Raw genomic sequence first — 24,425 nt, 5'->3', positions numbered from 1 at the left:
GTGTTTCTATGGTGTGAGGCGCAGTGTCGAAAATTCATTCATTCACATGTGCCTGTCTTAGTTTGACCCAGCAGTCGTTGAAAGGCCGTTTTCCCCCGTTTAAAGGTCTTGGCACCATTGTTGAAAATCATTGTCCTCAGACACATGGGTTTATTTCTGGATTCTCTGTTCTGTTCCACTGATGTATAGGTCTATCCCTTGCCAGTACCTGTCTGTCTTGATGACTGCTGTTTGTAGAAAGTTTTGAAATCTTGAAGTATGAGTACTCCAACTATGTTTTTTCAAGATTATTTTGGGTTTCCTTGCAATTCCATATGAATTTTAGAACCAGCTTGTCACTTCCTACAAAGAAACCAGCTGGGATGCTGATGGGGATTGCATTGGATGTGTCCCTCAATTCAGGGAGTGTTGCCATAATGTCCTCCTACCTTTTCTGGTATAAGTATTTGAGGGTATAAATTTCTCAAAAGAATTTTTACCTCTGTTCCACGAATTTTGGTGTGTTTTATTTTCATTATTGCTTAGTTCAAAACATTTTATAATTTTCTTCGTTATCTCTTTTGACTCTTAAATTACATAGAAATGTTTAGTGGGAAATAATTGGGTTTTCCCAGGGCAGCTCATTGTTACTGATGTCTGTCTAATTCCATTTTGGTCAGAGAACAAACTCTGTATGCTATCAGTCCTTTAAAATGTATCAAGGGCCGTTTTAATGGCCCTGAAAATAGCCTATTAGATGAGCGTATCGTGGACTGTTGAAAAGAATATGGATTCATTGGGTGTAGACTGGGGTGTGCTGGAGCAGGATTGTGTCAGCTTGTGGGAGAGGATTGTGCACTTCTCTCCCCGAGTCCCCGCTCAGTCATGTCATGTTAGTAGCTCGAAGTCTGCCGTGGTGGGAGTACTGTGTCAAATTTCGTTTCGTGTATTTTGAAGCTGTATTAGGAGAATATACATTTATGATTGTGTTTCTAATAAATTGACCCTTTTATTATTATGAAATGTCTCTCTTACTTCTGCTAGTATTTCCTTGAAGTCTGTTTTGTCTGGTACTGTTACAAACTCTCTAGCCTTCTTATCCCTAGAGTTTGCATGATAATCTTTTCCCATCTGTTTACCTCATCCTCTCTGTGTCTTAAATTGTATCTCTTGTAACAGCATATAGAATGTTCCTGCTATTTGTCCCTTCCAATTATCCCTGTCTTTTGATGGAGGTTTTAGTCTATTTATTTTAAGTATTAATAGGTTGGTTTTAGGTCTACCATTTTATTTTTTTCTGCTTTTTAAAAAATTTCTTTGTTCCTACTTTCCTCCCTTCTTTTGGGTTATTTGAAGTTGCTTAGAATTGCATTTTAATGTGTCTGTTGGCTTTTTAGCTGTTCCTCTGAGGTTGTGTGTATGTGTTACTGCTTTAGGGATTACAACTTACTTTTTTCTTTTACCACAGTTGACTCTTGAATAACATGGGTTTGCACTATGTGGGTCAACTTACACTCAGATTTTTTTTTTCTATAAATAAAGTATTTCAATGTAGTTTCTCTTTATGATTTTCTTTTCTCTAGCTTATCGTAAGAATGTAGCGTATAATACATGTACCATGCGAAGTGTGTGTTAATTGACTGTTTATGTTTTCAATAAGGCTTCCAGTCAACAGTGGACTGTTAGTAGTTACCTTTGTGGGGAGTCAGAAGTTATCTGTGGATTTCTGACTGTGTGGAGGGTCAGCGCCCTTAACCCTCTCATTCTTGAAGAGTGAACTGTATTTAGAGTTAATATTGTAGGACGTGACGTCAGAGAATGTAGAAACCTTGTTAATTGTAGTATTACATCTTCTTTGTTATATCTGCATATGCTTTAAAACCCACAAGATGATATTATAAGTTTTTATTCTAAACCATCTTTTGTATTTTAAAGAATTAAGAAAAATAGTCTTTTATACTTACCAGGTATTTACTGTTTCTAATGCTTTTCATTCCTTTCTGAAGATCTAAGGTTCCATCTAGTATCAGTTCTCTTCCCCCTGGAATGCAAGTGTGTACTATGTGAAGTCTCTTAGTTTTATTTTATCAGAAAATACCTTTATTTCGCCTTCATTTTTGGAGAATGTTTTTACTGGAAAAAATTTTGGATTGCTCGGTGTTTCTTTTTGCTTTCTTTCAGCATTTAAAGATGTTACTACTGTGTCTTCTGGCCTTTATTGTTTTTGATGAAAACTTAGTGGTAATTTGAATTCTTTTTTGGTATGTTACAAGTGACTTTTCCCTGTCGGCCTTTAAGATTTTTTTTCTCCCGTTTGGTTTTCAGCAGTTTATTTTTGTTTCTTTCTCTCTTCTTCAGAATTGGTCATTTTTGTTGGTGTCTCTGCATGAGTCTTTTCTCCATTCCGCTCTCAGGCCCATCCAATGAATAATTTATTCTAGATAATCTAACATTCAGTTCTAGAATTTTTTTCATAGTTCCTTTTTTTTTTTTTTTTTTTTTAACTGCAGGTAGCGTTCATTTGTTATATCCGTGTTTCCCTTTATCTTGATTATAGCTGTTGTGGGTGCTCTGCCTTGTCTCCTACTTCCAGCATTTGGGTTGTCTCCGGTTGGTCTTTTGATGATCTCTTCTCTTGAGAGTGGGTCTCATTTTCTTGTTTTGTTTTGTTATATCAACAAAATTGGATTGTGCCGTTCCCTTCTTCCATGCCTAGTATACCCTTCAATGTAAACTTCTTTCGGTTGTTCTCTGGTGTGTGCAGACAGTTGGTTTTATATTTCTTCCAGTTTGTAGTTGCTCTCTGCCAGAAATGCGGTTAGATACACTGGTACCAGCCACAGAACCAAGGTTAGAGTATGACTTAAAAGTTTTCATGTCGACTAACACCGGCTCCCCAGTGATGGGAGTATTGGGATGAAGGCGGATCAGAGGTAGGGGGTCGCATTGAGCTATGTTTCTGTCAGCAGGATTTCAGTAACTTCTGCAAAGGTTGATTGGTCAAAGAACAGTACAGGCATAGGATTTGAAGATATGCGCATGTCCGCCTGAACAAGTCACCTTCTAAATTGACAGTTAAGAGTGGTTGCTATTGTGGGGGGGGAGGGGAACCATAGCACTCTCGCTTTTTATTGTAAGTTTTTCTGCATTCCTCATCTAACTTAGATATAAGCTGTTAGAAGAAAACTGAAATGTTAGCAGGCAGGAACCCTAACCACTACTATCTGTAGCCTCTGCTGACTGCTTTCCACGCCTGACCGGGCAGTGGGGAGGGTAATCCTAATTTGGAAACAAATGTGGAGTTAAATTCTGGGTAGAAACTTTAAAACAGCTTTTAAGAGGTTTTCTTTCCACTACAGTTGTGCCTTTTGGTTTGTTCTGTGAGGCCCAGGATCCTTGCTTTGTGTCCAGGTCCTCTTTGAGGAGGTGAGGCTGGGAGGAAGGAAAGGTGGGGAGAGAGTGTGTTCTGAGTGCACACTGCCCTTTCCTCTGGAAAGAGTAGTTGGTGAAGAAGAAGAAGAAATTCTGTGCCTTAAAGGTTTTTTTTTTTAACCCCCAGCCCTGCTCTTCAGAAGGAACAGCTGTTAGAGTCCAGAGGGGCGCCTGGCTGGCTCAGTTGGAAGAGCATGTGACTCTTGATCTCAGGGTCGTGAGTTCAGGCCCCACATTGGGTGGAGAGATTATTTAAATTAAAGTCCAAACAGATACATCACCTTTCATCTCCATGTCCAAAGGGACCAGACTAAGATGCTATTATTCTAAGTTGCTCTTTCATTTATTGGTGTCCTTTCAACATATTTTAATATCGCTCTGTGAATGTACCACAGTTCATTGAGTCTAGGTTTTTGAGGGTTTTTTTTTAAATGCATCCTTGTGTGGGTGGCGTGGTACCATAGTTGGTCAGGTGTCAGTTGTGACACCGTGGTCATTACCTGCACCTGCGGACTTGGCTGCACCCTGTTCTGTCAGCAAACCAGTATGGACCTTCTGAAGAATCGACCCTGAAAAAACCTTTTAAGAATTTTTTAAAAATTTTATTTATTTGAGAGAGGGGGGAGAGAGCTCAAGCGGGGGGAGGGAGAAGCAGACTCCCCACTGAGCAGGGAGCCCAACATGGGGCTCGATCCCACAACCCTGGGATCATGACCAGAGCCAAAGGCAGACACTCACATCCGACTGAGCCACCCAGGCACCCCTGAAGAAAAACTTTTAATATCAAGCAAGCTTAGGACCAAAACTTATAAAATGGGTGGGAGCAGATGAGAAGGAAATCCTTGGTTCCTCTGTGGACAGCTCTTCAGCAGTGCTCACACACTCAGTGAGCCAGAGGACAGTGGTAGGTGGAAAACACCTCCTTAATAAGGGTCATAAAGATGCAGCAGAGTGAGACTGTAAAACCTTTTAGGAATGTCTCAAACGATTCATTTAACTTTTCTTTCCTTACAAAAAGTGTTAGGATAAATCTGTTTAAGTCTAAAAAGCTAATCTTTAAGTGAATATGAAAATTCCATCTGAGAATGTCATATTTTCATTGACAGCATTTTCTTAGTGGTACTTAAAAGTAATGATACATATTATGATTGGTGTCTTAGATGAAATTTGGTAAATACATTGCAGTTTTTATGACCACTCTGTATTCTGTGACATTATTAAAAGCTGCATACTATATCCTCAGTTGAATCCAACAGTGTATCTAACTAATTCCCTGTGTTTGCCAAGTAGATATTTACAAGGTTTTTGCCATTATGAGCAATGCTGTGATAGTTTACTAGCTAAGTATTTTTATACTTCTGTGATAATTTCCCCATGATAAATGCTTATGAGTATAATTGTTGTATAAAAAGGAATGCACTTTAAGGCTTTTGAATATTTCCAAATTTTATTATGGAAAAATCCTAATTGTGTATGCTCTGAAGCTCCCATTTTCCTGCACTTTAGCTGTCATTGAGCTTAATTTTTTTTAAAAGACCTTTGTTAATAGCTGGAGATGCATATATTGCAGTGAAGCAGAAGTCAGTCTGAACAAGGTAACCTAAGAAATTTCTTGGAGGGCCGCCTGGGTGGCTCAGTTGGTTAAGTGTCTGTCTTCATCTGGGGTCACGATCCAGGGTCTTGGGATCCAGCCCCAGCTCGGCCTTTCGCTCAGCAGGGAGCCTGCTTCTCCCTCTCCCTCTGCCTGCTGCTCCCCCTGCTTGTGCACTCGTGAGTTCTCTCTGTCAGGTGAATGGATGGAATCTTAGAAAAGAAAACAAAAAGAAAGAAAACTCCTTGGAACCAAACACCTAGAACTGGTGCTAGGTCAAAATTAGGTGCTTCTGTGTGGCTGTATGAGAATTTGGGCGCCGGCCAGGGGTGGGGGGATGGAAAACAGAGGCCACACTGAAAAGGAGGCAAAGCCTTGTATCTGGGCAAGGAGGGGTGAAGCTGCTAGTTCCATGGAAATCTTCAGTGACAAGGTGAACTGGAAAAGTAACAGACTCACTCTGCCACAGAGGCAACTAGAAAGTTGTCTGAGCCAACTTCTGAATGTGATGGGAGTGGGGAAGGTCTGTCTTGAGAACTTGTTACCTTGGGTGTATTTGAGTTTGTATTACCGGCTTTTGAAGGGGATTTCCCCAAGCTGGGAAATTAATGTGAAGGCCCCACTAAAAAATAAAGTTACAGAGCAGAGGAGAGATTCCACGAGAACAAATCACATAGAACAAACAGCAGACTGAGAGCCCCAAGAACGTCAAACCAAAGGATCTTTAGAGGGTGCCTCTAAGTATGTGAAAAACGGTGACACGAAAGAATCAAAAATACAAAGGAATGAAACAGGAGAAATAAGACTTCAAAAAGAAACTGGTGGGGGGGGGACCTGGAAAATTCCACAGATGTAAAATAAAATATTTAAGCAGCAAATTTGACACAGATTCTTTCAGAATCACTTAACTAGATGGAAAATCAAGAAAAACTAGAAAGTTTGAGCAAAGACAAGTGATGGAACAGAACTGAAGATACGAATTGAGGTATGGAAGGCGACATGAAAATTTTCGACAAACGTGTATTAGAAAATATGGGAACAGAAATATTTGAAGAGATGGCAATCCAAGAATTTTCCAGAACTGGTGAAAGGCAAGGTATGCATGTCAAATTTCAAGATAACCACATAAAGTGCATTAACTCCAGAATAATGTAAAAACTACACCAGAATAAGGAATCCATCAATCCAACAGAAAGAAAACAGAAAATACAAACAAAAAAACAAGACGGTAAAAATTAACCCAAATAGCAATGTATAAAACAATATGTAACAGTATATTTATATTTTAGTTTTATATAAAACCAGACTTATCCATCACAGACTGTCAGGCTCCCACCCTTTTTTTTCCCCCTCCAAGAGTGCATTTTGGTGTGGTTTGCAATAGACACACCAAGGCACAGAGATGTAAAAGTTGCAAGTAAAGAAGTGGAACAAGTATATTTGAGGTAAATTCTAACCAGAGATAGGAATAACCATACTGACATCTGATCTTCTAAGGCGCTGCTGGGAAGAGTAAACGCGGATACCTCCTAGCGATAAAAAGAACAGGTAATCAGTGATATTATTCAAAGTTTATATACTTGTTACTGGCCTCAAAATATATGACAGATATTTTAGAGACGTATAAGAGAAATTGGTAAATCTAGAATTAGGGAGATGTCCTTTAAAAAATTCTCAGTAATTAATAAACAGACAAATCACTGAGATTTGAAAAACGGAATTGACCATCTTGCTATAATGGTTCCCTGTATCCAACAGTTAGAGAATGAACATTCTTTTCAAGCACATGTAAAGAAAATCACATTCATTTTAAAGAAACTATCAAAGAAATAACATTCTCTGATTAATTCCAAAATGAAATTAAGGTGTTTTTTTTTCCCCCCAAAATTAAAAGTCACTTTGGAAATCTAAAAAATCCTAAATAACTCTTACAAGAACTAGTAATGGAAAAGAGAAAATAAAACTGAACAATAAGGAAAACCCATACATATCAGACTAGGTGATGAGAAGAAGAAAATCTGTAGTTTTAAATGCTCATATGAAAAAGAACAAAGATTACAAAGCTAACAGACCAAAATAAGGGTCTCAAGAGAATAATATAAAGAAGTACATTAAACAGAAACGAAACAAAATAGTAATAAAAATGAACCCCAAACTGGTTCTCTGCACGATTAATCATAAAAACATTTAAAATAAATACATCACAGAACAGGTTTTTTTAAAAGAGAAGACAGGACAACTAGGCAATATAGTTGAAAACTTCATTGAAATGGACAGTTTTCTAGAAGCAGCAATATCTAGAGTGGGGAAAGGATAGATCCTGTCATACGTGGTTTGCATATCCATGCAGAGAAATTAAAAATTGTATTTCTTTCTCATACACAGTTTTACTTTAGGTAGATTAGAAATTTCAGTGCGAAATCAGATGTAGAAGAAAATGCACGAGTACTAACGCCTTAGCAGGGAAGCGGATTTCCCTAAGTAGGAGTCAAAGCGTAAGCCGTGAGAAGATTTGTGAAAATGTGGTGATGACCAGTTAAGAATTTCTCTTCATATGGTGCTTTCCATTAAAAAAAAAAAAAAAAAGAAGTTGTTAGGCCACAATCTATAAGAAGATACTAACTGGACTGCATAATTGATACAGCAGGGGTTTTCACAGTAAACTGCCAAGTCAAAGAGACAGCTCAGCATTTGTCCATCTGTAATACTACGTGCTTACGTTTTTAAAGATGTTTTTCAGGCAAAATTCACATACTGCAAACTGCACAGATCTTAAGGGGATGGTTTGAATTTGTTGACAGGTGTATACGCCCAGGTAAATGGTGTCCTACTCGAGATACAGAGAGTTCCCTGGAGCCCCTGATAGTCCGTCGTCTTTGCACTCCAAGAAAGAAGAAATCACTCCTTGTTTCTGTCAATGGATGAGTTTTGCCTGTTTGAGAACCTCCTATAAATGCAACCATACATCTCTGGCTTTTTCCCTTCAGCGTGTTTTTAAGACTGATTCATGATAGGTGTATCAGCAGTTCACTTTTTAAACGGCTGAGTAGTGTTCTACTCCATGTGTCTACCACCATTTGTATAAGAAGCTGCCAGGTTTTTCCATAGTGATTGTATCATGTTATACTCTCGTCAGTGCCTGAGCAAACTCTGTTTTTGAAAAGATGATGAAGGACAGGACAGAGAATATACAGGAGGGAAAATGAAAATGATAAACTCCTAAGCTGCTTAGTCTCCCGGTAATCAGACGAATGCTGATGAAAGCCGTGATGAGCCACGATCGGGATGTAGGCAGTGAAATGTGTGCACCACTGGTGGCTGCCCAGTGACTCACGGAGCACATCCGACAAGGTGTAGTCAAGTGAATGGGAGCCCTCTCCTGTCACCTGCCGATTCTGTACTGTGAGAAACTCAAACATGGATGTGAGGGAACTTGCTAGTACTGTTCTCTGCAGCTTTGTGTGTAAGTGCCCCAGATTAGAACCCACCAAGTGATCATTGGTAGGGTCTGTCAACGAGAAGGTGGGTAATTTCTTGTGGATCTGTACTGTATCTAACGTGTGAGTACAGACAGAATTGTAATTTCGCGTATAGTTTCACAGCAAACTATGAAGACATTGACGGGAATGCTATGCACCAAATCATGGGGCTCTTTGCCCCTGGGGAAAGCGGAAGGAGGAGTGGCATTAGGGAGGAGTACGGGACAGGTCTGTTGCAAAATCTGTCCTATTTAATTTCCTAAAAAGTTGAGGCGTGACGTAGGTGGAATGAGACAAGCGTGGGAATATGAGATTTGTCCAAACTGGATCATGAGTTTATGAGAGTTCGTCGTGTGTTAAAATCTGCCATTCTTGGACATTTGTAACATTTAATAAAATGACTCATTGTCTTAAGGTATATAGTTCTTTGATTACTACTGAGGTTGAAGATTCCTTTTTGTTTCAGACTTTTGGCCATTGATACGTATTTCTTTCAGCTTTGCGATTTTCTGTTGGTGTACTCTGCCCATGTTCTGTGGAGGTTAACTTTTTCACATTGTTTTTAATTATTTTAATTGATTAAAGATAGTAACTCATTGAAGATGTCTTTTCCTGAAGTATTTTCAAAATTTCAGATTAAGTGCTTTAATGACTTTGCTTAGAAAAGCCTTCCCCAGGGTCGCCTGGGTCGCTCAGTTGTTAAGCGTCTGCCTTCGGCTCAGGGCGTGATCCCGGTGTTCTGTGATCGAGCCCCACATCAGGCTCCTACGCTGGAAGCCTGCTTCTAACTCTCCCACTCCCCCTGTTTGTGTTCCCTCTCTTGCTAGGTGTCTCTCTCTCTCTAATAAATAAATAAAATCTTTAAAAAAAAGAAAAGAAAAAAGCCTTCCCCAGTCTGAGATCAGGAAAAGGTTTGTGTGTATTTTCTTTGTTTTATAGTTTCGGTTTGTAAATTTTAATTCTTAATTCATTTGTAATGTATTTTGGAGTATGGAATATTTTTTGAAATCACCACTGTCTTTACCCACTGACTTGAAAATAGGCCAGAATATTTTGTCTTAAGGATTTTTCTTTCTGAATCGGTGGTGTTGTCCTTCAGTCAGCTTTAGCCCGGAAATGCTACATGCGGACGAACTGAAATAGCAGGAAAGGTTACAACAAGTAGAGCAGTTCTCTGCCTTAGCCGTCCTGTCTCCCGTGCTCGGCAGCCCCCACAGCTGCTGTCAGCTTGAGCGGGGTCGGCTGTGACCCGCATCACCAGCCCTCCTAGCAGCCCCTCTTAGCTTCGTAGGAGCCCTGCTCTGTTGTGATTGGTCGGTTTTATACACCCATGACTTTCTGTGGTAATAAGAGGTCTCTTGCACTGCTGTTTCTTCTGTTTTTTGCCCTTTGTCTGCAAAATGTAACCTTAAATTCATTTATAAATAGTTTTAAAATAAAGTTTTTGTTACTTTGGTATTTATAATGTATGCTTCTAGTTCTAGAAATATAGCTAAGCATCATGATAGACCTGTGGTTATAGTTTGTTTTTCTTGAAGGAGGTAATTGTTTTTCTCATTTGGAACCTTTGTACCAATTGCCAGTTCTTCTCATGCCTTCTGATTCTCAGGACAATATCCCACAAGGTCAGTCGCATTACATGATCTTAAAAGGTCCTCTGTTTCCTTCGCAGCCTTCCTCAGAACGTTCCATCATTCTCAGCAGGCTGCTCCCTGGGCCTGTGACAGGCTTGTAAGTCCTGGGGCTGATTGACCTCAGCTTTATTGCTGTGTTGAATGGAATCTTTTTTCCATCTAGGTTTAACAGATTTTGTTGATAGATTGGAAACGTTGGTATGAACATACTGTCTTTAAAAATATTTCGGTATTAATCACTGTTGACATTGATAATGCCTGTTGATTTCCTTAACTTTTCTCCAAGTCATGTTTATAACTACTGCACGAGTGTTCACCAGTCAAACCAAGCCCGAGGGGCTGGCGTCCCTCCTTCCAAATCGAAAAAGGGACAGACGCCTGGGGGAGCTCAGTTTGTTGGCTTGGAATTATACAAACGACTTAAAGAATTTTTGAAGAATTACTTGACAAATCTTCTTAAGGTAAGATATTTAACACATATGGCTGACCATTTATAATAGAACGTAAAAAAATAGTAGTGAAATGATGATTGTAACGTGATTGAATGCTCAGTCTTGTTTCCGGCATTGATGTGTGTGTGAAGATATTTTGCTATTGCTTAGTCTTTTACCTATTGTGAAGATGAAACTTCCATAAGCCCTTTTCTAATTTGTTAATGAGAAGTTTTTGATAGCTGTACCATACTAGTACTTTCCTTAAATTACTAACCATTTTATATTTGGTTGTTAGAAATTGATGAATCTTTTAATTTCAAGCAGGTAATTATGAATTCAGATGACCGATGTTGTATTTTGAACCCAGTGTGTTGTTTTGTATACAAATGTATACATGATCATAAGGTTATCTAACCTTTGGAAATCACATTTTTCCAATGTGACCTTGCCTTTTACACATGGTCGTGTAGCATATTTCAGAACTATAATGAAATCGTGCCCTTGGCTAGGATGGGTTTCTCTACGGACATCCATGGCCTTCCAGTGTGGGTTCCTCCTGCTCTGAGCCGTTGCTCAGGCAGTGATGGTGTTTTTTCCCTTCATCTTCTGCCGTCTCCATCCTCTGTAACAAAGGGGGTGTGATGCCTCCCATCCAGCCGCAGGATGGGCAAGTGGCTCCTTCCTCTTGTGCTGCCCGTAGCACATAGAGTGAGTGAAGATATCTGTACCTTCTACCCTGGGAAATTTGTGCTCTGTGTATATCCTTTAAAGACTTTTTTATTTACACGGGTAATAAGCAAAAATTTCAGCATGCTTCAAAATGGTTTTCCTTAATATATTTTACAAGGTAATTGGAAACTTAATATCATTCCCACAGACCATAGTTGGTTGACCACAAATTGTGACTAAAATTTTCATGTTCCCTAAACAGTGTTCTCACGTTTTGCCGAACCCACTGCGTCCTTATTTTTATTCACAACACTGTTGAGTGAACACTGGAATTGATTATTCTTCATCAGTAAGGCGAGGAACAGTAGCATATTGTGTTGTATGAAAGTGTTGGTAGCCGTGCTGTATCAGTGATCTCTTTTCATTTTTACAAAAAGGTCGTATACTATAATCCAGAGTGGCTTAGCTTTACATTTTATAGTTCATTTCTTATTTAAATTTAAATGAGCAAAAATGTGGTTGTATCAAGGTATGGTCAGGTTTTTACGAGGCTTGTTGGATCACTTGTGTACCACGTATTTGTGGAACTTCGCTTCTTAGTCTGGTTGAAGACTCAGGCTGAGCAAAGGGGGCGTCTTGCCCGGGGCCTTAGTTCCCAGCAGGGCTGCCTCCCTCCTGCTTCATGTCTGGTGCTTTTCTGCCACAGGATTGCTCAGGGACGCTGCAGTGGAACCTGCAGTTTTTAAAGGCTAGGCTTTACTTGGTGGCTGTCATTAATGCCTGAGAAAAAATGTCAAGTTGGTCCTTCACACAAAAATTCGTGCTTTAAATTGTGGAAATCTTAGTAAAAATAATTTTGATAAGTGCATATTTTTCCCTTGCGGTCTTGCTAAAGAAGAAGAAATATTGCACCATTATTATTATAGAAATGTAACAGATTACCGCAAAAACTATACATTTATCATTTTTAGATAAACTTAATGAAGGAAAAAGATGCATTAAAAAAACCGAATAGTATTGGCCCTGTGGTCATAGGACATTTTAAGTTTAAATAGAAAATATCAAAAATAGGGATGATTTTGAAGTAAATTCCTTCTTGTTAATAAAAACACATTGCTCTCATTCTAAAGGTTCACAGTTCTTTAAAAATAAATAAAAGTTCCAGGTTCTTTGTATGAGTGTATATGCATATTTAATACCACCATGAAAAAGTTGCAGTTTGAAAAAAATTTATTAAATTTCTCTCTTCAGTCTGATTCTGCCAAGCTATATTCTGCTGAGAATTGGTATTAATGAGCATGTTTTTGTATATGAAATTAAAAGCTCATCTAAAACCAAACACATCAATGTGTTTTAGTGCAGGTTTGTTTTAGTTAAATTTTATCTTTATCATGTGACAAATTAGTTAACTTGTTTTTAGGATGGAGAAGATTTGATGGATGAGAGTGTCCTGAAGTTCTACACTCAACAGTGGGAGGATTATCGATTTTCAAGCAAAGTGCTGAATGGAATTTGTGCCTACCTCAATAGACATTGGGTTCGCCGTGAATGTGACGAGGGACGAAAAGGAATCTATGAGATCTATTCTGTAAGATATATATATATTTTTAAACACCTTTCAGATGTGTATTTTCTTTTTTTTTTTTTTTAAGATTTTGTTTATTTATTCGACAGAGATAGAGACAGCCAGCGAGAGAGGGAACACAAGCAGGGGGAGTGGGAGAGGAAGAAGCAGGCTCATAGCGGAGGAGCCTGATGTGGGGCTCGATCCCATAATGCTGGGATCACGCCCTGAGCCGAAGGCAGACGCTCAACTGCTGTGCCACCCAGGCGCCCCCAGATGTGTATTTTCTTAGTGATTCCTCATCCTGTCAGTAGGGGAATCTAGGCAAATACGAAGCTATTTTCAGAATAGTAGGCTAATTGCTTTTCTTTAATTTATCAGTTAAGTGACCCTTAAATATCTTGTGGCAGGAAAGGGGAAGGATGAATAAATTGGAGTTCTAAGATACAACCTCCACACTTGTTCACTGACTGATGACAAGTTTCTCTGCAGTTACCTGGCCAGCCATCTGGTTGAGCCTGGAACTGTCTCAGTTTTAGGGCTGGACATCCCATGCGCTGGCCACGTCTGGCAAATGCAGCCCCCGGCCTGAGACCAGACCTCACAGATCAGCCCTCGTGGTCTTGTGGCTTGGGAAGCTGTTCAAGGAGAGGACTGTGCCGTGAGATGTCCTCCTACCCTCTCACTTGACAAAATAATATGATAACTGACAGAAAAGAAAATCGAGGGGTTCTTTTAGACCCCATGAAAGTAGATTTTAAAAAAGGCGAAGTTTGAGTGATTAAATCATCTTCATTAATATGTTTCTTCAGTCAGGGAAGCTTGTTCTAGGCCCATTGGTTTCCAGAGTGTGTCCCCAAACCCACCACATCTTAGACACCTGGGAGCTTGTTAGAAATGCAGGTGACTGGGGCCCAGCAGTGTGTGGTAGCAAGCCCTCGAGCTGGGTCTGATATGCAGTCAGGTTGGAGCACCCATGCCATAACGCAGTGAAGGGGAGGACTCAGCCACAGAACGGCCTGTCTGTTCAGAACAGGCTGTCAGATGCACAGACTGTACTCTCCTTGAACCAGTGGTGTGAAAATGTCAAGTTCTGCATAATGAGATCCTCTCCATATCCAAGAATGTTGGTATGATAACATTTATAATAGCATTTACAAATGCTTTCTTGAGACTGAAAGTTGTCAGTGTAGGAATCAGCATGATTTGGGTTGATTTCCTCTTGGATGCCACCTTGACCTGAAACACCACGTGTACCATACAATAACATCACAGACTCCTAAGAGTCATTATAATTTAACTTTTTGTGGGCTGTATTCAAGAACAATTAAAGAAAATAGAAGTACAAGTATACCTCAAGATTTGACTACTTCTATTTTTTTCTTTACTTTGAAAATTCACACTTTCTACATCCTTAAATCCTTTAGAAATATGCGGCCATACATTTTAGCAGAGGTCAATTTAATATCCCTGTCTCTGTGTGTTCTTCCAGTGAACCCGATGAATTCATTTAAAGTTCAGGCATCAATTGACACAGTGGAATAGTTGGGCACAGTGATCTCTTACTGTATTTTCCAGAAGTTCCAGGGGGGGGGATAACTTGTCAAGAAATATCGTTTTAGGGGCGCCTGGGTGGCTCGCCCGTTAAGCGTCTGCCTTCAGCTCAGGTCATGATCCCAGGGTCCTGGGATCGAGTCCCTGCTTGGCAGGAAGCCTGCTTCTCCCTCTCCCACTCCCCTTGCTTGTGTTCCCTCTCTCACTGTCTCTGTCAAATAAATAAATAAAATCTTTAAATTAAAAAATATATATATATAGTTTTACTTTTTTCCTAATAATTCTTTCTTCCTTTTTAATTATGGAAAGTCGTTTTCCTTTCATGTCCACCAGAGGACATAAATTAATTTCATTATTGATACATTAAAGTGATTGGGCAAGATTTTTTTCCCCCTTACTCTGTTCCTCTGAACTCTGTCTGGTGTACCTTTGGCCCTTCTTTCTTATCTTGCCAACTCTTCTTCCTTTCTTCCTTCAAAGTGACAAATTATCCAGAGTCAATTTAGAGCTGTCTAAGTCTGTCTTAATTTTAAAAAAATGTTTGGAAAAAAGTTATTTTGGAAAGTGTAGTGTGTCTTTACTAGAAGTTCATGGCCATAGCATTACATTTTCCCTCCTGCCTCCCTCCTACATTAAAGAAGTCTGAAGAACAACGACCGAGAATTTACACAGGGAAAATGTATTTTCAAAACAGTTGCCCCGGGGTTGCATTTCTCCTGAAAAATGAGGCTCTTTGCTTTCAGCATCTTTTTAGATATCATAGTTTCTAATTTTGAAATCTTATTTTTATGCTATTACACAAGTATGTATTGTCCATACTTTATTAAAAATAGTTTTCTCTTAGAATGAAATCTTGCCATTGGCAAAAACATGGATGAATGTGAAGAGTATTATGCGAAGCAAAATAAGTCAGAGTAAGATAAACACCATATGATCTCATTCATATGTGGAATTTAAGCAACAAACAAACCAAGAAAAAGAGACAAACCAAAAACCAGACTTTTAACTGTAGAGAACAAGCTGATGGTTACCAGAGGGGAGGTGGGTGAGAGCACGGGGGAAAAGAGGGGGTGAGGATTAAGAAGTGCACTCACCCCGACAAGCAGTGAGTAATGTGTAGAAGTGTAGAATTGTTGGACACCTGAAACCAATATAACTCTGTTAACTATTCCCTGGAATTAACATTTTTCTAAATAATAAATTAATTAAAAAATAGTTTTCTCGGGGCGCCTGGGTAGTGCAGTCGTTAAAGCGTCTGCCTTCGGCTCAGGGCGTGATCCTGGCGTTCCGGGATCGAGTCCCACATCGGGCTCCTCCGCTGGGAGCCTGCTTCTTCCTCTCTCACTCTCCTGCTGTGTTCCCTCTCTCGCTGGCTGTCTCTCTGTCACATAAATAAATAAAATCTTAAAAAAAAAAAAATAGTTTTCTCTTAAGTATTGCTTTCATATTGTCTTTTTTTGTGTGGTAGAAATATCACTCAGTGAAAGATCATTATGTTACATATAATCTTTTCTGAAATATAGATCTTACATAAACCCAGCTTTATCTGTGGTTAAACTTGGGAAAAATAAGACTGAAAGCATTTATGTTTAAGTGAGTTCCTCAACAGTTCATGTTGAGTACTGAATTGTTGTAAATTTGAATTTTACTCTGAAAAATACCTCTCTTAACAAACAGCTTAAAAATCATGAACAAATTATAACATTTCTCTTGGGGGGGGTCATTTTTATAGTGATTTTCTGGCATGACCTCTGTGGGAAGTTTTAAAAACTTTTAAAAATGCATCAAAGACTCCCCCCCCACACACACACAAATACAAGTAAAATGGGAAATCTGAGTAATTTGTGTATAGTAAACTGCTTCTATGTAAAGTGTCCATTTTGGTGCATTTACAATTGTATGCATCCATGTAACATAAATCACCACAATTAAGATACAGAACTTGCTAAATTTTTATTGTCTGTTACTTACTTTACTATTAGGAAATTCTGATAAATGGAATTATCTTCAGTAAGTGTGTTAGGTCAGAAATTAAATTTGGGCCAGGGAACTGTGTTAGAGATTGAATCCACTGTTGTCCTGTAAGCTGATATGGATTTTCTCCTAAAATCCAGATTTTCTTTTTATCTTAATTATTAAAATGTGAGCTAATAAAACATTTGCACTCTGATACTTCCTGAACTTGTTAACTCAAGAGAGTGTGACTCATTTCATCCTGACGACAGATTGTTACCCAGGTATAATCTAGAAATATTGATCAATGAAATTCAGGCTGATTCCTATGACTTCAGTCTTAGAAAAACGTGGTGAAAGTATAGACATTTTATGCTTCTCCTTTTTCTTTTCATCCAGCTTGCATTGGTGACTTGGAGAGATTGTCTGTTCAGGCCACTGAATAAACAGGTATCTATTTGTGTGAGTGCATGTTTTCCTTTCAAAACCCCTCACAGATTTGTTCCTTGGGCATTGTCTCCCCTTCCTTTAGAATGTCCCTGAGAATCTCTCGTCTTGCATTGCCTAATGAGCTCAGTCTGAGAGATGTGTAGTAGTACGCATACTGTAGTCTCTGACCTACACGTCTTTTTCTTGGTCCTTCCCAAAGGTAACGAATGCTGTCTTAAAACTGATTGAAAAGGAAAGAAACGGTGAAACCATCAATACAAGACTCATCAGTGGAGTTGTACAGTCTTATGGTAAACAGTTTCCCTTTAATTTATTCAGAGTTTTTGTATCAAATGACGGTTGTAACAGTGTTCTAACAGATTCGTTTACAGATATGTTAGTAGATTTAAGAATATTGTTTGCATTTACAGGGGCACGTAGAATTCTCCTTTAGTGTGATTCTGTTTGATTTTACTCATCGTAAAAACTGTTTGATCTTTGTACCTTAAGGGAATTTTGAGGAATTAGACATCTGAATTATTTTCTGGTCTCATATTGAGTTACTGTCTATATAGTATGATAGAGTGTCATTAATGGATGATAACCAGAAGTCTATCAGCTTGAAAAGTTGAGATGAGAAACCAATAAACTAATGCAGTGTTTTAAAAACTAGGTGTCAGGGTGATGCAGTGTTTTTAAAACTTAGGTGTCGGGGCGCCTGGATGGCTCAGTCGGTTAAGCCTCTGCCTTCCGGCTCGGGTCATGATCCCAGGGTCCTGGATCGAGCCCCGCATCGGGCTCCTTGCTCAGCTGGGGGCCTCCTTCTCCCTCTCACTGTGCTCTGTGTCAAATCAATAAATAAAATATTAAAAATATTTTTTAAAAAAACCTTAGGTGTCATCGTATTTCTCTGAAAGTTTAGTCATTTTTAGGAAGCAGGAAAATCTGTGAAGGGGATTAGGAGCTATAAACTTCTAGTTATAAAATAAGTCACAGGGGTACGAGGTGCAGCATAGGGAATGGAGGCAATAATATTGTGATAACTCTTTCAGGGACAGATGGGGACTAGACTTAACTGTGGGGACCATCTTGTACACAAATACCGGATTGCTGTGATGGACCCCTGAAACCGGGAGGCTGTTTGTCAGTTATACTTCAATTAAAAATAAATGTCATGTTTATTATTGTTAAGCTTTTAGAAATGTAAGAGTTTTTTAAATAACTGAAGCATGCTCAGCCGTGGGTCAGAATTACTTTCATGTCTTGGATTTTGTATCTTTTTTCTTTCATTGAAACAGTGTACTTGAGTACCAGTGAATAACGGGTTTACCTTAGGCCTCACCATTTTCCATTTACTTTCTAAACATAAACTGAATGCTACACACCTAGGTGTATTGTGTAAGATATAACAAAAACTGGGGTAATTGAAATATAGTTCCTATTTATTTCTAGTGGAATTGGGGCTGAATGAAGACGATGCATTTGCCAAGGGCCCTACGCTGACAGTGTATAAAGAGTCCTTTGAATCTCAGTTTTTGGCTGACACGGAGAGATTCTATACCAGGGAGAGCACTGAATTCTTGCAGCAGAACCCAGTTACTGAGTATATGAAAAAGGTAAGCTTAACTCTGGCACTTGGAGTAGACCGAAGTTTAAAGAGTTCCTGCTGCTCCGGTGAATTCTTCTTTCTCAGGTGGGCAGCTTTGCATAGGTCATTTCTCAGGCCGTGCTGTCCTGTAGCGTCCGGGGAGGTGCAGCTGCTTCTGCCGGTGCCCCAAGGAGCTTTTATAAATTCATCTGAGACTCTGGCTCAGTGTTCTCTCTGAGGCTCTGAGGACGGAACCGTCAGAGCCGTGCGACTTCTATGTCTGAACTGTGTCCTGGCATGTCTGTGTATATCTAACGGGAGCCACAGTCCTGTCTGCGTCAGTGAGAAAATAAATTGTTAAGAAGCAACTATTATTAGATTTGCAAACTTTAGATGTTTGCTTTTTCGAGTCTGAAAGATTCTCTAACACTCTCCAGTACAGCTTTCAAGTTGCTAGCAGAGGAGGTCCTTCTGAAACAACAGAATCTAAAATTGATCGTGTGTTCTGTGCTAAGTGACGTTACAGTGAAGTTCTAGTGGCAACGGTTTTTTTGTTCTCTTTCTTGGGAAGACAGGTATCCTGGACTTCTCACTGTGAGGGGTGACCCAGGTTAGGAACCAGCAAGCCCATCCCGTAAAGGGTCAGATAGCAAATACCTTAGACTTCGTGCTCGCTCTCTGTGGTCTCTGCTGTAGCTGTGTCGCTCTGCCGCCGTCGTTGTCATGAAAAGAGCAGCCGTGCAACAGCTAAACAAATGAGTGTCGCTGTGCTCCAGTGAAATCGTACCGACAAGATTTGGCCCATAGGCTCTCGTTTGCTGACCCCTTTACCAAGGTGTCCACGATTTCCGGGAGGCCGAGCTAACGGTGCCTGATCTCTGCTTTGCTCTTGATTCTCTCGGCACGAGGACAGTGAAGGGCGTGCGTGCGGAGCCACATGTTCCACGTGCTGAGATGGAAAGTTAGCTCAGTGGGGGCACCGGTGAGCCTCTCTGCAAGCACACACAGTCCCACCCCGTTCACGTGTGGTTTCTGGCTGCATTTTCCCATAGGAGGTCGTGCTTACAAGTGGGCCTTAGAAGTTTGAAGTTGAAAGTCCCTGACAAACAGATTTCTGAGATCTCAAAGCCTAACAAAAATGGAAGTCTTCAGAAGTCTTACATTTGGAAATAGTAGTAGTTCTTTGCGTATGTCTGTGGGTTAAATGAGCTTTTTTGTGTGCCAACCCGGAGCCTAACCAGCTCCCTCGGGGTGTCAGCTGCCTGACGCATGAACTTTGGGGGCATAATTGCCTATTATTTCCTGTGTCAGCCCGGCAGTGCAGTTTCCATGACCACACTGTGCTTGAACTCTGCTGTGTATGATGTTGCTTTTAAGAGCGGGGTCTTGTGTCCGGGCGCACGCCCGCACGAGCGGCGCGAGCCCGTGTCTGGCTTCTCAGTTCCTGTCCTCCGCGTGAGGCCAGAGCTACGCGAGCACTCCCAAAGCAAGCAAATCGGGTGTTTCAATCGGGCCTGGAACCAAAGGCCGCTTGAGGAGCAAAGATACCCAGTGGTCTGGATGTCTCCAACCTGGTGTGACCCTGCCTTCCTGCATCCTGGTGCTCCTAAAGGGGGTTCCTTTCTAGCGGGATTAACGGTCTGGCCCAAATCCTGTTGGATCTTACCAAACATAACTTCTGTCCCCTTCTGAAAGTCCGTAATGCAGAGAGTCAGCAGAGGATCTGTAAGCACAAAATTGGAAGTTAACCATGTGAATAATTCTCTTGCCTGTAGCCTTGGGCTACAAGTCTAGTTTTAAATCCCTACTCAGCCATTTACTGGGGAATTGACCTTAACCCTTCTGGTCCTCCATTTCCTCATCTGTAAACTGGGAATAATAATTCTGTAATATGTACATTGGGTGCTGGGCAACGAGCAAGCGTGTTACAAGTGTTTGGTAGTACAGGCGTACGTGATTCCCAGCCTCCAGTAGCTGCCTGACAATGTGCAAAACCACAGGATAAAAGAGGGCACATTTTATTTAATGACTTGAGAAATTATATTAAAACATTCTGTCGGGAAATAGAATACAAAACTCATGAACAAAATGGAGATAAAGCGTGAGCCTTTGAGAAGTATTCTGCTTTCAGCTGCCAGTTTGGGCTAGGTGTGCAAAGTCCCTGGGGTCTGTGTTCCCTTTTCTGTGATGTCCAGGGATATTTTATTGGAAACATTTGAGAGTCTTTGGCTTCTCTGCGATAGGGATGGCTTTGATGAGTGAGCAACCCTAAGCCACATCAGGGTTTTTAACCTCTCCTGCTGTCTCATGTGATTGAGGCTCATGTGAGCTACAAAATATTTGTTAACTATTCTAGGTTACTAACGTCTCTCACACAGACTTTAAAATATATGGTACTTCATTAATTTGTTTACTTTTTTTTGGTCTGTTTTTCATTTTGTTTTCACTGCAAACCAATCCTAATAGAATTGATAGGGACAGTCTTTAATTGCTTGTTTTTCTTGAGTCGTTTTGAATTTGATTTGATCCTGGTGTTCTGAGATAATTATCTAACAGTAATGATCGAGAACTTACTTGACTGAGAATCCACAGAGAGTGTAAATGGCTGCCCTTCCTAAAACCTAATGACGTAACACCTGATACCTTGGTTTCTTTATATATAAAATAAACTATTACTGAGGCCCCTCTATTCTTCAGTGTTTTTGTAATCACTGAGGTGCCAGTTTTCTCTGCCCTTCCCTCTTGGCCCCTGCAAGAAGGGTACTGCGGTAGAATGCTGCTACCCACTGTCCTGCAGGGGTGGGAAGGCCACTGTGCTCCCCCCCCCCTCCCGAGAAGGAGTCAGCAGTGACACCAAAGCCTTATCTTTTATCTGGGAAGGGGTAAAAGTGTGTTTTAGGAGAAAGCAGTGTTTATGACAGCTGAGTTTTTGCTGCCCAAAGTGATCACGTTCTTCTAGGAAACAGGTATTACTTGAACCAGGAAAAGTGGTGCTTTTCGGTTTGCATGTCCTATACTGTATCAGCTTGTATTCCTGAGGTAACAGGCTTAGGGAAGTTTTATTTATTTATTTATTTATTTTTAAAGATTTTATTTATTTATTTGACAGAGACAGCTAGTGAGAGAGGGAACACAAGCAGGGGGAGTGGGAGAGGAAGAAGCAGGCTCATAGCAGAGGAGCCTGATGTGGGGCTCAATCCCATCACTCCGGGATCACACCCTGAGCCGAAGGCAGACGCTTAACCGCTGTGCCACCCAGGCGCCCCAGGCTTAGGGAAGTTTTAGATCTGAAGCAGTATGTGCTTAATTTAGAACTTCTGACTTAAAGCACATAAAGATCTCCTGTTGTTGGGACACCTGGGTGGCTCAGTTGGTTAAGTGTCTGCCTTTGGCTCAGGTCATGATCTCAGGGTCCTGGGATCGAGTCCCTCGTCAGGCTCCTTGCTCAGCGGGGACCCTGCTTCTCCCTCTCCCTCTGCCTGCTGCTCCCCTTGCTTGTGCTCTTTATCTCTCTCTCTCTCCCTCTCTCTCTCTGACAAACAAATAAATAAATAATTTTGAAAGCTCCTGTTGTTCACAATAACTTCATAATCAGAAAAATATATACACATTAGTTCTAGGCTTTTTGGAAAATACATAAACATAACATAAACCTTCAAGGTTGGGACACTGTTAATAAGTATGTATGTCAAACCAAATTGGAATAATTCTGTAGGTTTTTATAACCTCTTCCCGCCTACACACTAATTGGTTACATTAACATATTTTATACTTATTTTACTGGATAATAGTATTCCATTAGCCAAATATGCTATAGTTTCATTACCTCATACCAGAAACTTTAGGTTTTTTATATTTGTTTTATAAATTCCTTTCACATTTTTTATTTGAATATACTTACTGATTTTTTCAGAGATCCTTCTATATTTAAGGACGTTGACATTTTGATGTATAATACAGATAATTTCCAAGTTTATTTTGTTGAATGTGTAATAAGGTTCTAACTTCTGTGGTTAAATAATTCCCACTGTTAGCAATTCCTGACAGCGTAAATCCTGTCTGCATTGTTTCTTTTGTTTTCTTAGTTCTTGGGTGTTTATTCTTCAAGTTGAATTTTTCTAGATTTCTCCAAAATTATACCAAATTTAAAATCATTTTAGAAAGTATAGCACTTTTACAGTACCAAGTAGTTTTTCTTTTATTCAGATCACCTGAATAATTTGAGATTATCATTGAAATTTTGTCCTTACCTTGAAAATTTAGTGGCTTCTTGGTGATACTTTATGCCACACACATTTCTGGTAATACTTTGTAAAATAAACGGACTTTTTATTTTGCTGCTCTGTTAAATGACATCTTTGTTTTTCTCTCTTCCTTGAAGGGAATTATAAGAATTTGAGATGCATAGAGAATCCAAAAGTTACAGGGGCATGTACTCAGTGATTGACAAGAGAAGGCTATAATGTTTTTCTTTAAAATTTTTTAAAAGTCTGATTACTAATTATGATTTCCATGTGGTCATTTTGGGGAATATATTCATGTGACTCTTGATTCCAGGTAGCTTTCAGTCAGAAGCAGGGGTTCTGAACATGGTGTCTGTGTATAAGGGAGGATCCATAGGGTCCTCAGAGTGTCGAATAGGGATATTACCCCCAAGAGGTGAAATGCCACGTATCTGAAGGAAGAAAACTGACGTAAACTCCTTTGGACTGCTAACAGTGATAACCTTGAAAAATTAATTTTTCAAAATTTAAAATTTAAAAGGAGCTGGAGGTAGAAATATATTGCAGAGAAAATGGAGCACATCAGTGACCACTTAAATATGGTTGGTGTTCACCCAAAATCAAAGGACTCCTTCCCTTTTTTCTTAATTTATTAAAGCAGGTTTGTGAGTTGAATTTGCCATTATTCACATAACAATTCTTTAAAAAGGAATCCAAGCATTCACTTGAATGAATTCCTGCAGGCAGAGGCCCGTCTGCTGGAGGAACAGCGGAGAGTCCAGGTTTACCTTCATGAAAGCACACAGGACGAGCTAGCGAGGAAGTGTGAGCAGGTGCTCATTGAAAAACACTTGGAAATTTTCCACACAGAATTCCAGAATTTGTTGGATGCTGACAAAAATGAAGGTGAGCCTCTCAGACGCAAGACGTGTGTGCGTGTCTGTTACGATCTGCAGTTTGGAAGTTGTTTGACATTCTGGACTCAGAGCTAACAGTATGACCAACATCAGTCATTTTTTAGAAGATTAATGTGTGTGTACCTTGTCGTGTATTGACTTCAGACCTCTGTAGAGGGTTTGGGGTATGACTTCGGGGGAAGAACATCTTTTCAGTTCAATTTGGAATGCAACTTTGCTCCATACTCTTTAGTGTTAAATGATACTACCCCTGATTTTTATTTTGAAAATTCTTCAAGATGTGAAGGCTAGTAGTTTGTAAAAGTCTTCCTTTTACCCTTCGGGTTTTACTGTCCGAATTCAAAAGTTTTCTCTTTGGCCTTCATAAATCAACCATATGCCATACATAAATTAAATGAAGAATTTGGGGGCCCTTTTGTTACTCAATTGTTGGTAGAGTTGAGATGGATATTCATAAATACTCCCTAAATTTATTCATTTTTTAAAAATAAATATTTGAGTGCCTATTAATATATTTAGCAGAAATAATATCTCAGTCTTGAGAACTTTAGAAAGTATCAGATATACTTCCTGATAAAAAGATTTTTTTCTATTATGTTGCTGGTTTCTCATAGTAAAGGGAAAAATAAACTTTTACAATAATAACTTCATTGTTACTTTCAGCTTAATATATATATATATATACACTAAATGCAAAATATTTGGTTATAATTAAAACCTTTTTTATTATTTAGATCTAAAAACACCGTTGTTTTATTTCAAGGTATCTATCACAGTATATATACATAGTGGAATGGATATGCAAAGTTTGTCTCAATGCATAAAGGTGGCACCTTCTTCTTTCAGATTTGGGTCGCATGTATAATCTTGTATCTAGAATCCAGGATGGCCTAGGAGAATTGAAAAAACTTCTAGAGACACACATTCATAATCAGGGTCTTGCAGCAATTGAAAAGTGTGGAGAAGCTGCTTTAAATGT

At 39.5% G+C, this 24,425-nt stretch overlaps 1 protein-coding gene across 3 annotated transcripts in view; it reads left to right on the top strand.

The window, feature by feature from the left end:
- CUL1 (cullin 1) overlaps nucleotides 1–24,425 on the top strand; it is a 102,406-nt gene that overhangs the window by 50,725 nt on the left and 27,256 nt on the right. For all 3 annotated transcript variants that reach the window (XM_087860732.1, XM_045792400.2, XM_045792399.2), the window contains exons 3-9: nucleotides 10,402–10,576; nucleotides 12,639–12,806; nucleotides 16,689–16,739; nucleotides 16,939–17,029; nucleotides 18,171–18,334; nucleotides 23,273–23,435; nucleotides 24,293–24,423. In XM_087860732.1, the coding sequence (XP_087716858.1) occupies nucleotides 10,402–10,576; nucleotides 12,639–12,806; nucleotides 16,689–16,739; nucleotides 16,939–17,029; nucleotides 18,171–18,334; nucleotides 23,273–23,435; nucleotides 24,293–24,423 (943 nt within the window). The remainder of the gene's footprint in view (nucleotides 1–10,401; nucleotides 10,577–12,638; nucleotides 12,807–16,688; nucleotides 16,740–16,938; nucleotides 17,030–18,170; nucleotides 18,335–23,272; nucleotides 23,436–24,292; nucleotides 24,424–24,425) is intronic.

This window comes from Ursus americanus, chromosome 3, assembly GCF_024610735.1.
Source record: "Ursus americanus isolate L20-20 chromosome 3, mUrsAme1.1.p, whole genome shotgun sequence".
NCBI lineage: Eukaryota > Metazoa > Chordata > Mammalia > Carnivora > Ursidae > Ursus > Ursus americanus.
This window is presented reverse-complemented; position numbering and strand designations above follow the sequence as displayed.